The sequence below is a fragment of the Lactuca virosa genome, chromosome 4 (assembly GCF_052849685.1).
Source record: "Lactuca virosa cultivar CGN04683 chromosome 4, Lactuca_virosa_CGN04683_v6, whole genome shotgun sequence".
Taxonomy (NCBI): domain Eukaryota; kingdom Viridiplantae; phylum Streptophyta; class Magnoliopsida; order Asterales; family Asteraceae; genus Lactuca; species Lactuca virosa.
The window spans coordinates 438,153,209-438,166,760 of NC_136429.1; the positions used below are offsets into that span (position 1 = coordinate 438,153,209).

The 13,552-nt window shown below is 33.5% G+C and overlaps 1 protein-coding gene across 2 annotated transcripts; it reads left to right on the forward strand.

The window, feature by feature from the left end:
- The first annotated feature begins 10,934 nt into the window (after positions 1–10,934).
- On the forward strand, positions 10,935–12,942 carry LOC145169211 (transcription factor bHLH25-like). Of its 2 annotated transcripts, none has more exons than XM_079087779.1 (5): positions 10,935–10,998; positions 11,209–11,280; positions 11,379–11,813; positions 11,978–12,238; positions 12,701–12,942. In XM_079087779.1, the coding sequence occupies exons 2-5, from the start codon at positions 11,248–11,250 to the stop codon at positions 12,767–12,769; spliced, it is 798 nt and encodes a 265-aa protein (XP_078943905.1). In that variant the 5' UTR covers positions 10,935–10,998; positions 11,209–11,247; the 3' UTR covers positions 12,770–12,942. The 2 variants fall into 2 exon arrangements, with proteins under 2 accessions (XP_078943905.1, XP_078943906.1); XM_079087780.1 differs by lacking the exon at positions 12,701–12,942 and adding an exon at positions 12,331–12,662.
- The last annotated feature ends 610 nt before the right edge of the window (positions 12,943–13,552 follow it).

Genomic DNA, 13,552 nt, shown 5'->3' on the forward strand with positions numbered 1-13,552 from the left:
AACTCTACCCCTTAAGGTTTTGGAATTCCAAAATGTGATTCAAAGTTTGAAGAAACTAGACACACTATGATTTCCAGAAAAACAAGTCTCATGATTTTTAGGTGTTCTTATTGACTTGCACGAATTTTTGAAGTTGGAGGACAGATTTGGAAAAATTGATCATAATAGCTTTTAAATCACTTTTGGTGTTCTATTAAGGACTTAATGGTTAAGCCTAAAGTTTATCACTTTTTATATGATTGTTGGTTAATTATTAGGCTATTGAGGTGTATATAATCACATATGATTTGAGGTGGACAAGATTCATTTTTGCCTTCCCGATTGAATAGTTTTGCTCATGTACTTAATCACATACGAGTATACATATAATCATATGTGATAAAATACATGAAAACAACTATTGAATCGACAAAGCGAAAATAAATTGTGTCCACATAAATCATATGTGATTAGATTCATACAATCACATGTGATTAGATGTTTCTAATCACATATGATTAATTAGGATAAAGATTTGTTTTCGTGTTCTTGGTTCAATATTTGTTATCGTGTATATAATCACTTGTGATTGTATATAATCACATGTGATTGTATGTATCTAATCACATATGATTTATATAGACAATATTCGTTTTTTCGAAATAAAATCATATGTAATTAGAAAAATATAATCACATCTGATTAAATGTATTTAATCACATATCATTAAAGTGGAAAAAAAACAATTATTGAATCGATAATGCGAAAATGAATCTTAGCCACATAAATCATATGTGATTACGTACACATAATAGGAGAGTTTGTGTAACTCACCTCCTTAAACTTGGAAATCAGCTAGTGTGAGCAAGATGAATCCTTTCCTTTTCAAGAACCTACACAACAATGATAACATTATTTAGCTTGTGCTTTGTTGTATTACTCTTATAAAACTTATGTATATATTTTTTTATTTTCTCTTTGATTGTAGTGCTCTTTTTGGGATCTGTTTTCTTACCTTTCAACCCATTCTTAAATTTCTATAAAATAATATTTGTAAAGTTCCCCCTTTTATCTTTTCAGAAATATAAATATCTCGTTCTAATGATTTTTGGTTGATTTTATATTAAATTTACAAGTTAATAACTTTAAGCTTTCACTTTCTGGACCACTCAACACTTTTGGAATAAATTGTACCAATATAGTACGAATTGATGGGTTTTAGGTAAAACAAATAAACTAGAAAACAATTCCTAAGTTCACATGCAACCTACTACTTGGATCTATGTTTTAACTATTGAACATATAACTTTGAATTACAAAACAAGAACCCTAGAGGAGAGAGGCTAATTTCGAAATTAACAAACTAGGGTTTAAGAGTTACATACCTTTCAATTGTTATAGCAAACAATTGACAATCCTCTTGATCTTGATCTTGATCTTCTTAGAAGCTTAGCACCACAAATGTAATGCCTCTAATGGAATCACACCCAAGAACTAGCAAGAAGGAAACTTGAAGAAGATAGAGAGAGAGGGTATGCAATTTTCGGCCTAGGGTTTCTTCCAAGGTAGGAGTGGCCGAAATTGTGAGCTGGGAGGCTCCTTATATAGCTGAGGGATCTATGGTTTAGGGAAAACCCTAATACTCCTTTGCTTAGGGCCTAAGCTAACCCAAAGGACTTATCCAAAGCCCCTTGGACGAAATCCTTAGGGTTTCCCCTATAGATTTCGTCCACCTCCTTCCAAGGAGGTTCTGGATCCTTCCACTCAACTATTAGATAATTGCAAACTAGTCCCTGCACTTTATAATTAATACTTTTAACCCCAAAATTAATTCTGATTAATTTCTGGCTAACTATTAATTAAACATAATGATTTCTAATTAATATATTAATCTTTTAACATATTAATAAATCATTTATATTAATTCATTAATCTTATAAATTAATATCTCTCCTTTCATAATTTCCTTGTCGAGTTGCTAGGTTGAGGGCAACCCAAAAGGACTGTGCTGCTATCAATTCAAGTACATACCAATTATAGTTATGGTATTAGACATCTAATCCAACAGTCTCCCACTTGGATAAGTCTGTAACTATAATTGCTAGTATGCCTTCTAAATTTGACCAGCAAATTGTAGCTTCCAAAAGCTGCTGCTGAACTCTGACCCAGTCAGTTACGTGTCCTTAGATAAGTGATCATATAATCCTTCGTTCTGCAAGATATCTCCAGACATAAGACATGGAACGTAATCAATCTCTTTGTCTAGAATCTATGTTTCCCGATTTCTGATTTGTGATGATGTAGGACTTCTAATTGAACACATCAATTTTGTCCTGGCTGGGCCCAGCACATAAGTCAACACCAAATCATCGAGGGGCCCACAGATATCGCTTTTCCGGTTAGGGCAAAAGGAACGAATAAACGTTGACTCATATGCTTGTATCTTTTACTCATCAAATTATACATGACAATACGTTTTATAACACCAAGTTACTGATGCGTTTTCATATCACCAATGTATAACCGACTTTGTAAATTACAACTCATATATCTTCGTTTCAAGATTATAAGATATTATTGTCTCAGTATTACTCGTGATCAATTCCATGAAGTGATACTCTAAGCGAGGGTTTATCCAATACTCAAATCTCAATTTCTGAGTACTCATGAACGTTGCAACAATTCTATTGTCATTTCTATCCTTAGATAATCTACAATCCAGTTCATGACAGTCTTAATTCACTACTTACTTCCAAAAGTACGAGCGACTGTGGAGTTTGAATAATTAAATTATTCGGAAAGTAAAACATGCAAAATATGAAACACAATAACAAACAATCGACAAAAGGCAGTAACCAAACTAATAAATAATACTTTATTATTTAATCACCAAAAGTCAATTACATTTACTTTGTTACAAGTTTCAGAACAAAAACTAATCTAACTACTAAAACTAATATCATCTTTCAGTCCTATGCTCCGAGCATGCTGAATATGCTTAGCCCTACTCAGACCCTTTGTTAGGGGGTCTGTTGGGTTATCTTCAGATGACACCCTCTTTACTACAAGATGGCCTTCTTCTACTCTATGTCTGATAAAATGGTACTTTCTGTCGATATGTCTGGTTTTACCATGATCTCTTGGTTCCTTTGTTAAGGCAACCGCTCCTTCATTATCGCAGAACAGTTCCATAGGCTCCTGGATGGTTGGAACAACTCCGAGATCTCCGATGAAGTTCCTTAACCAAGCTGCTTCTTTCGACGCTTCACTCGCTGCTATGTACTCTGATTCACAAGTAGAATCAGCCACCGTATCTTGCTTGCAACTTTTCCAAGTAACTGCTCCTCCATTCAGTAAAAATACCCAGCCTGATTGAGAACGGAAGTTATCTCTATCCGTTTGAAAGCTGGCATCACCGTAACCATCTATTCTCAAAGTATCACTGCCACCAAGCACAAGGACCCAGTCCTTTGTCCTTCGCAAATACTTGAGTATATTCTTAACCGCTATCCAGTGAGCTCTACCCGGGTTTCCCTGATAGCGACTAACCATGCTCAAAGCAAATGCCACATCAGGACGAGTACATGTCATAGCGTACATGATCGATCCGACAGCGGAAGCATAAGGTACACGACTCATGTCTGCTATTTCCTCATCTGTACTCGGACATTGAGTCTTACTCAATTTGGTATTGCTTTGGATAGGTAGCTCTCCCTTCTTGGAATTTTCCATAAAAAACCTCTTTAGTACCTTATCCAAGTATGTGCTCTGACTAAGTCCAATTAGTCTCTTCTTTCTATCTCTCAATATTCTAATCCCTAGAATATAGGCAGCTTCTCCAAGGTCTTTCATGGCAAAACACTTTCCAAGCCAAGACTTAACATCTTTCAAGGTTGGAACGTCATTACCAATGAGTAATATGTCATCGACATATAACACCAGAAAAGTTACTATACTCCCACTAGCCTTGATGTACACACAAAACTCATCTTCACTTCTAGAGAAACCAAACTCTTTGACTTTCTCATGGAAGCAAAGATTCCAGCTGTGAGATGCTTGTTTCAATCCATAAATAGATTTCTCAAGCTTGCACACTCTATTGGGAAACTTTGCATCAACAAAACCCTCTGGCTGATTCATGTAAACATCCTCAGCTAACTTCCCATTAAGGAAAGCAGTCTTGACATCCGTCTGCCTGATTTCATAGTCATGAAAGGCAGCTATGGCAAGCAATATCCTAATGGATTTAATCTTGGCTACTGGTGAAAAGGTCTCATCATAGTCAACCCCTGGGGTTTGAGTGAAACCTTTTGCAACCAGTCGAGCCTTGAATGTGTGCACATTTCCATCCATGTCTGTCTTCTTCTGGAAGATCCATTTGCACCCAACTGTCTTACGACCTGGTGCACTTTCAACCAAATTCCAAACTTGGTTGTCATACACGGACTTAATCTCCCTGTCCATTGCCTCTTTCCACTTGGAAGCCTCTGGGCCTGCCATTGCTTCCTTATAAGTGACTGGTTCATCTAAATTTACCAGTGTTCTATCACTGATGAATGTGTCACCGTCTGAAGTAATATGAAAACCATACAACTCAGGTAGCACACTCACCGTAGTGGATCTTCGAAGAGGTAATGAGTTATCAACTGGTTCAACAGGAACTGTTTCCTCTGGTTGAGTGTTAGTGTCATCTAAGGTTCCTTCATTGGCTGACTCTTGAATTTCTTCAAGTTCAATGGTGCTCCCACTGTCCTCTTTGAATATGATCTCTCTTTCTAGAAAGACTCATCTTCGTGCTATAAAGACCACGTTTTCGCTAGGTCTGTAGAACAAATATCCCCCTTTTATCTTTTTAGAAATATAAATATCTCGTTCTAATGATTTTTGGTTGATTTTATATTAAATTTACAATTAGTAACTTTAAGCTTTCACTTTCTGGACCACTCCGCACTTTTAGAATAAACTGTACAAAAATACTAAGAATTACATCAGTCTGTTTATATGTAGGAAACTATAGATCAATATCTAACTATAGGATTTGGAACTTTTGCATTTGTAGTTCTAGTGAGATTATTATGATTTTTTGAAGACAATGCATGAAATCTGTGACAGCATGGACCAACCTGAGAAGATTGAAAATTTTACCCCTTAAGGTTTTTGAATTCCGAAATGTGATTCAATGTTTGAAGAAACTAGACACACTAAGATTTCCATAAAAATTAGTCTCATGATTTTTAGGTGTTCTTATTGACTTGCACGAATTTTTGAAGTTGGAGGACAGATTTGGAAAAATTGATCATAATAGCTTTTAAATCACTTTTGATGTTCTATTAAGGACTTAATGGTTAAGCCTAAAGTTTATCACTTTTTATATGATTGTTGGTTAATTATTAGGCTATTGAGGTGTATATAATCACATATGATTTGAGGTGGACAAGATTCATTTTTGTCTTCCCGATTGAATAGTTTTGCTCATGTACTTAATCACATACGAGTATACATATAATCACATGTGATAAAATACATGAAAACAACTATTGAATCGACAAAGAGAAAATAAATTGTGTCCACATAAATCATATATGATTAGATTCATACAATCACATGTGATTAGATGTTTCTAATCACATATGATTAATTAGGATAAAGATTTGTTTTCGTGTTCTTGGTTCAATATTTGTTATCGTGTATATAATCACATGTGATTGTATATAATCACATTTGATTGTATGTATCTAATCACATATGATTTATATAGACAGGATTCGTTTTTTCCAAATAAAATCACTTGTAATTAGAAAAATATAATCACATCTGATTAAATGTATTTAATCACATATCATTAAAGTGAAAAAAAAAACAATTATTGAATCGATAATGCGAAAATGAATCTTAGCCACATAAATCGTATGTGATTACGTACACATAATAGGAGACTTTTTGTAACTCACCTCCTTAAAATTCGAAATCAGCTAGTGTGAGCAAGATAAATCCTTTCCTTTTCAAGAACCTACACAACAATTATAACATTATTTAGCTTGTGCTTTGTTATATTACTCTTATAAAACTTATGTATATATTTTTTTTATTTTCTCTTTGATTGTAGTGCTCTTTTTGGGATATGTTTTCTTACCTTTCAACCCATTCTTAAATTTCTATAAAATAATATTTGTAAAGTTCCCCCTTTTATCTTTTCAGAAATATAAATATCTCGTTCTAATGATTTTTGGTTGATTTTATATTAAATTTACAAGTTAATAACTTTAAGCTTTCACTTTCTGGACCACTCAACACTTTTGGAATAAACTGTACCAATATAGTACGAATTGATGGGTTTTAGGTAAAACAAATAAACTAGAAAACAATTCCTATGTTCACATGCAACCTACTTTGGATCTATGTTTTAACTATTGAACATATAACTTTGAATTACAAAACAAGAACCCTAGAGGAGAGAGGCTAATTTCGAAATTAACAAACTAGGGTTTAAGAGTTACATACCTTTCAATTGTTATAGCAAACAATTGACAATCCTCTTGATCTTGATCTTGATCTTCTTGGAAGCTTAGCACCACAAATGTAATGCCTCTAATGGAATCACACCCAAGAACTAGCAAGAAGGAAACTTGAAGAAGAGAGACAGAGAGGGTATGCAATTTTCGGCCTAGGGTTTCTTCCAAGGTAGGAGTGGCCGAAATTGTGAGCTGGGAGGCTCCTTATATAGCTGAGGGATCTAGGGTTTAGGGAAAACCCTAATACTCCTTTGCTTAGGGCCTAAGCTAACCCAAAGGACTTATCCAAAGCCCCTTGGACGAAATCCTTAGGGTTTCCCCTATAGATTTCGTCCACCTCCTTCCAAGGAGGTTCTGGATCCTTCCACTCAACTATTAGATAATTGCAAAATAGTCCATGCACTTTATAATTAATACTTTTAACCCCAAAATTAATTCTGATTAATTTCTTGCTAGCTATTAATTAAACATAATGATTTCTAATTAATATATTAATCTTTTAACATATTAATAAATCATTTATATTAATTCATTAATCTTATAAATTAATATCTCTCCTTTCATAATTTCCTTGTCGAGTTGCTAGGTTGAGGGCAACCCAAAAGGACTGTGCTGCTATCAATTCAAGTACATACCAATTATAGTTATGGGCTTAGACATCTAATCCAACACGAATTACATCAGTCTCTTTATATGTAGGAAAGTATAGATCCATATCTAACTATAGGATTTGGAATTTTTGCGTTTGGAGTTCTAGTGAATTTATTATGATTTTTTGAAGACAATGCATGAAATATGTGACAGCATGGACCAACCTGAGAAGATTGCCAATTTTACCCCTTAAGGTTTTGGTATTCCGAAATGTGTTTCAAAGTTTGAAGAAACTAGACACACTAAGATTTCCATAAAAATAAGTCTCATGATTTTTAGGTGTTCTTATTGACTTGCACGAATTTTGGAAGTTGGAGGACAGATTTGGAAAAATTGATCATAATAGCTTTTAAATCACTTTTGGTGTTTTATTAAGGACTTAATGGTTAAGGCTAAAGTTTATCACTTTTTATATGATTGTTGGTTAATTATTAGGCTATTGAGGTGTATATAATCTCATATAATTTGAGGTGGACAAGATTCATTTTTGCCTTCCCGATTCAAAAGTTTTGCTCATGTACTTAATCACATACGATTATACATATAATCAGATGTGATAAAATACATGAAAACAACTATTGAATCGACAAAGCGAAATTGAATTGTGTCCACATAAATCATATATGATTCGATTCATACAATCACATGTGATTAGATGTTTCTAATCACGTACGATTAATTAGGATAAAGATTTGTTTTCGTGTTCTTGGTTCAATATTTGTTATCGTGTATATAATCACATTTGATTGTATGTATCTAATCACATATGATTTATATAGACAAGATTCATTTTTTCCAAATAAAATCATATGTAATTAGAAAAATATAATTACATCTGATTAAATGTATTTAATCACATATCATTAAAGTGGGAAAAAACAATTATTGAATCGATAATGCGAAAATGAATCTTAGCCACATAAATCATATGTGATTACGTACACATAATAGGAGACTTTGTGTAACTCATCTCCTTGAACTTGGAAATCTGCTTGTGTGAGCAAGATGGATCCTTTCCTTTTCAAGAACCTACACAACAATTATAACATTATTTAGCTTGTGCTTTGTTGTATTACTCTTATAAAACTTATGTATATATTTTCTTATTTTCTCTTTCATTGTAGTGCTCTTTTTGGGATTTGTTTTCTTACCTTTCAACCCATTCTTAAATTTCTATAAAATAATATTAGTTAAGTTCCCCCTGTTATCTTTTCAGAAATATAAATATCTCGTTCTAATGATTTTTGGTTGATTTTATATTAAATTTACAAGTTAGTAACTTTAAGCTTTCACTTTCTGGACCACTCAACACTTTTGGAATAAATTGTACCAATCTACTAAGAATTACATCAGTCTCTTTATATGTAGGAAACTGTAGATCCATATCTAACTATAGGATTTGGAATTTTTGCATTGAGTTCTAGTGAATTTATTATGATTTTTTGAAGACAATGTATGAAATCTGTGACAGCATGGACCAACCTGAGAAGATTGCCAATTTTACCCCTTAAGGTTTTGGAATTCCGAAATGTGATTCAAAGTTTGAAGAAACTAGACACACTAAGATTTCCAGAAAAATAAGTCTCATGATTTTTAGGTGTTCTTATTGACTTGCACGAATTTTTGAAGTTGGAGGACAGATTTGGAAAAATTGATCATAATAGCTTTTAAATAACTTTTGGTGTTCTATTAAGGACTTAATGGTTAAGCCTAAAGTTTATCACTTTTTATATGATTATTGGTTAATTATTAGGCTATTGAGATGTGAAATTCAATTTAACCTAAGGGCCTTAATGCATGCATATTTATAGACATTCTTTATTTTGTGAAGAGAAGCTATTTAGTAGATTAGTTCCTCCTCCATAGCAATTAGAGAAACTTCTATAAGATGGACCAACAAAAAAAAACTAATATATATATATATATATATATATATATATATATATATATATATATATATATATATATATATATTTCTAGTATTGATCCATCACCAAATATTTTTTTTAGAGAAAGTAACATTGGTTCAAGTCTAGTTGATGCAAAACGAATAACAAAAAGAATAAAAGATACCTACATAGATTTGTGATGCCACCGACCACTCTTTAACAATCAAAATGTAACTCATCCAAATTTAAGCATTTTTCTAAACAGGTCATTGCAAAGCTTTTTGTCATCGTCAAATCAGCCCCTACTTACTAAAAAATTCTAAGAGGACTTTCATCAAACTGTTGGTGTGCAACACAAATAACTTCACCTCCATGTGAAGTATCAGTGTATGATTATCCCATTTTCATTCCAACACAGAAATTTGGTGACCAGTGAAACGAGATCGGAGAGGATAAGAGAGGGGGCGGCTTCCAATTGGATATTAACCTAATTATAAAGTCAAATAGTCAAGAAAATGTACCTATTTCAAACGTGTAGTGTCGTTTTTTTTCTGTCGATGGCTTCCACATCATTTCCTCTATTTACTCATCCAACAATGATCAACAGTTCAACGCACATTAGGTTGCAAACTAAATAGTTTGATGACCAGTTGTGGTGGCCGTCGGTGCTTTCTTCTCTGCTATAACTACCATCTCCTACGATATGAAGCTGATGATAATATCTAAAAAGGAACTCACATCTCCAGTGATACATGGATTAATTACCTTTCCAGCCAAGCAACTTCTCAGATTCCAAATTATTGTATACATATTTTCATCATAGCGACCTCCGTTTTCCATATGAGGAGTTGGCTTCCGATTGTGGGAGGATCAGAGGTTGGGGAGGTCGTGAACGAGCAAATATGGACCCGATGGTTTGGCGGTGGTCTGGTGTTTCAGGCGGTGGTCTGGTGGTTCCCGACGGTTTCCGGTGGTGGTCCGGTACTATCAATTTAGGTCCGTATGAGAGGAGAGAGAATGACATAATATGGTGGGGGAAGTTAGGTGGGTAATTTGTATTTGAATAAGAAACACGTGTGTTTTTTGAACTTATAGGCTAAAAAATGTTCTCACGGGAAAAATGTTCTCATTGGAACATAACTCTCTCTCTCTCTCTCTCTTAAATATATATATATATATATATATATATATATATATATATATATATATATATATATATATATATTTGCATGTTACATTATGTATTATGTATTGTAGCTATATGTAGCTAGACTTACTAGACTTATCCTTTAACTACTTTTAAAAAACTAACAATACTTTGAAGCAAATGTAAAATAGGATAGAAAAAGACGAATAACCTATATAGAATACTAAAGGAAATTAGCCTCGTGATATGGTGATAATAAAATAAGTCATCTACAAGTTTTTTAATTCTATTAAGTTGTTTAAAGGTGAATTGACCAAATAAAATATTAACGTTGTGGTGAGGGGTCCTCAAAAGTTCTTGGATTTATCATTGAAGTCTTCCAAAATTCGTGCTTTGTTGGTTTTATTCTCCTGTTTCTGTTTTTCCTTTTATGTGTCTGCTTGTTATATATATGCTCTTTGGGTTTGTACTGTTGCTAGCTTCCATTTATTATTATTATTATTTTTATTTTTATTAATATTGTTGCATCTATTAATATTACTAAAGAAATAATTATTTTACATTCAAAATGTTTTGAAAATAACATGTCATCATCTCCCATAATGTGTGATTAATTGGCTTTCTTTGACCATACATCTAAGCATAAGATTAAAATATTATATGGTAATTCGCACGTTTCTGGAAGCAAGTGATAAGTTATTCCTTTCAACATGACTTCGGGCTACTATATAAACACCAAGGAATTTCACTCTTTCTAATTTGAATAGACAAGACAAAGCTTACCTGATAAATTTAAGCTACACTTTCTCGTTTTTGAAAGGTAAATCTTTCACCCATCTCATGATCAGTCTCACTAAAATTAAGGATTATCTTCATGATCTGACTCATAAGTATCCATGAAGATCATTCTTTGAAAAGCTCAATATCGAGAGCTTCATAGTAGTAATCAACCCATATCATCAGTTCTTGCTTTCTTGATCAGTAAAGCAAAGCTTACCCGATATATTTATGGCTGTATATATTATCGCAGGTTATCCTGGAGTTGAACATATTAAGCTCCGAAGCAGTAATGGATATGTCACCGGCTTGGTTATCAGAAATTGTAAGCAACATAGTTTCAGTTCGCTTATGTTGATTTTATCAGGATAGAAATATAATCTTGATGAATTTATTTTAACGGATTATCGATCTATATTGTAGGGAATCGAAAATACCGATCAGATTTGCAATCTTTATGAAACCATTAATCACTTCAGTGTTGATTCATTCTCCTCAGAACTCTACACAGAAAACAACCAATCATCTCAATCTCAACATTGCGAAATCAAACTTCCTAAGGTAGAAGAGATGCACAGTAATATTAACAGACATTCTCTAACATTTGAGCCTCTTCTTGCTACTAGTCTTCCATCATCAAACACTTTTACCATTTCTTTTGGAGATCTAAAACCTAAAGAAGAAATCGTCCATCTTCATGATTCATTTGGGTACCAAGCTGCTGATCCCACAAAGTTTACGACCATCTCCAGGAATCCGGTTCAGACACAAGATCATGTTTTGGCGGAGAGGAAGAAAAGAGAAAGGTTGAATCAGCAGTTCATTTCTTTATCTTCCCTCCTTCCTAACCCTAAGAAGGTGCGTATCTGTTTTTCTTTTTATTGAAACCTTAATTATATTTATCATCATATCTAGTTATCTACCTTCCTCAAACAACTTAAGTTTACCCTTTTCAGTACAATCAAATCATAAAAGTGTTAGAGATAATATAGAAATCTAAGTGTAATATTCTCAATCTGTAGATGGACAAAGCATCTGTACTGGAAGATGCAACTAATTACATAAAAGAACTTCAAAGTCGGGTGAAGGAACTCGAGGGATTATCTCCTGATATTGAAGTTGTGATGACAGGAAGAAATGTGCTTGTAAGAATCCAGTGTCAAAAAAAATCTTCTTCCTTGGTGAAAGCATTAACGCAGATGCAGAAGCTTGGACTATCCATCATCAGTAGCTCTGCCATGCCTTTTGCTAAGACCACCCTTCTAATCAATATTGTTGCTCAGGTATATAGTTTTTAAAATCCTGATCATGATCCATGATACCATGAGAGAATTAGTGTTAGCTCTCATAATTAATCATACAATTTGATTTATAGGAGTGTACTATGGTGCCTGCTTATGTTGCATGTTATGGAAGCTACCGCTCTACGTGTGTATGATTTGCGAGGCTAAAAATAAATTAGATACATGACGTGAAACTAGTCATTTTGATCAAAATAAATGTCGATATTGCTGACAGGTCATTTAGATTTTATAGAACTACCAGTTTTATGCCTCTAAAGATATTAGTGACTTTAATATTTAGTTATGTTCTGTACATGAAAATGCATAAATTTTGAAATTAAGTATTTCTGACGTTTCGTTACTTCTTTTCTTTGATCATGTTTCTGCACGCATTCAAACGAAAGTTAGTATTTGCATCAACGTTTAATATGCTCTGCTGTTATCTTTAATTTATTCGTGCAGATTGAGGATGAATTTCGTATTACATCAACCGAACTTGTAAAGCACTTGCAACTCGCTATTGAACTTTGATGAAACTCAATTATAAATGTTAGTGTTTTGTATACTTAGCTATTAACCCATGTTGTACTTTTATATCATGCATCGGCCCAAGGCTCTTTGTAATTTGTATATATACTTGTACTGTACCATTTTGGAAGGCAATCATGATAACCATTAATTCAAAAACAAGGTATCCAGCCGTATCCATAATATATCTCCATCATATATTCCTATTCTCTCTTCTCTCTCTTGCTCGCGGAGGCTTCTTTCATAGGCCGAAACTCTAGTGCCCTCCAAACACTTCTCGGCTTCTTGCCTTCTTCTCATCTCTCATCCATGACTAAAAACCAAAACAAATTTACACACAAAGCATGCGGGATTACATATATCATTTTCCACATCCCTCTTGTTCTTGACCTTAAAAAGTTAAACTAAAATTCTTGGATGAAGATCTTCTCAACTCACTGCGATAGATATGATGTCACCGATCATATTGATGTGTCATATGATCATCTAGAGAAGCTTTTCCGTGACAATGCAACTCGATAATGAACTTCGCAACATTGCAATGAGAGACGTGTCATTTACGTCCAACATCCTACTTACGCCCAACATCCTATTGCTCCAAGATGAAAAGAATTGTGGATCTCCTTGAAAATCTTGATCCTGACTGTACTGAACAAACATCTTGTTATTTACACTATAAATGACATCTCATCTCGGTTTTATTGGATTGCGAGTATCATATGACATCGTTCTCCCTTACCAACATTCACATAATCCCATTCCATGCTTCTTTTAGAGCAGAAATGA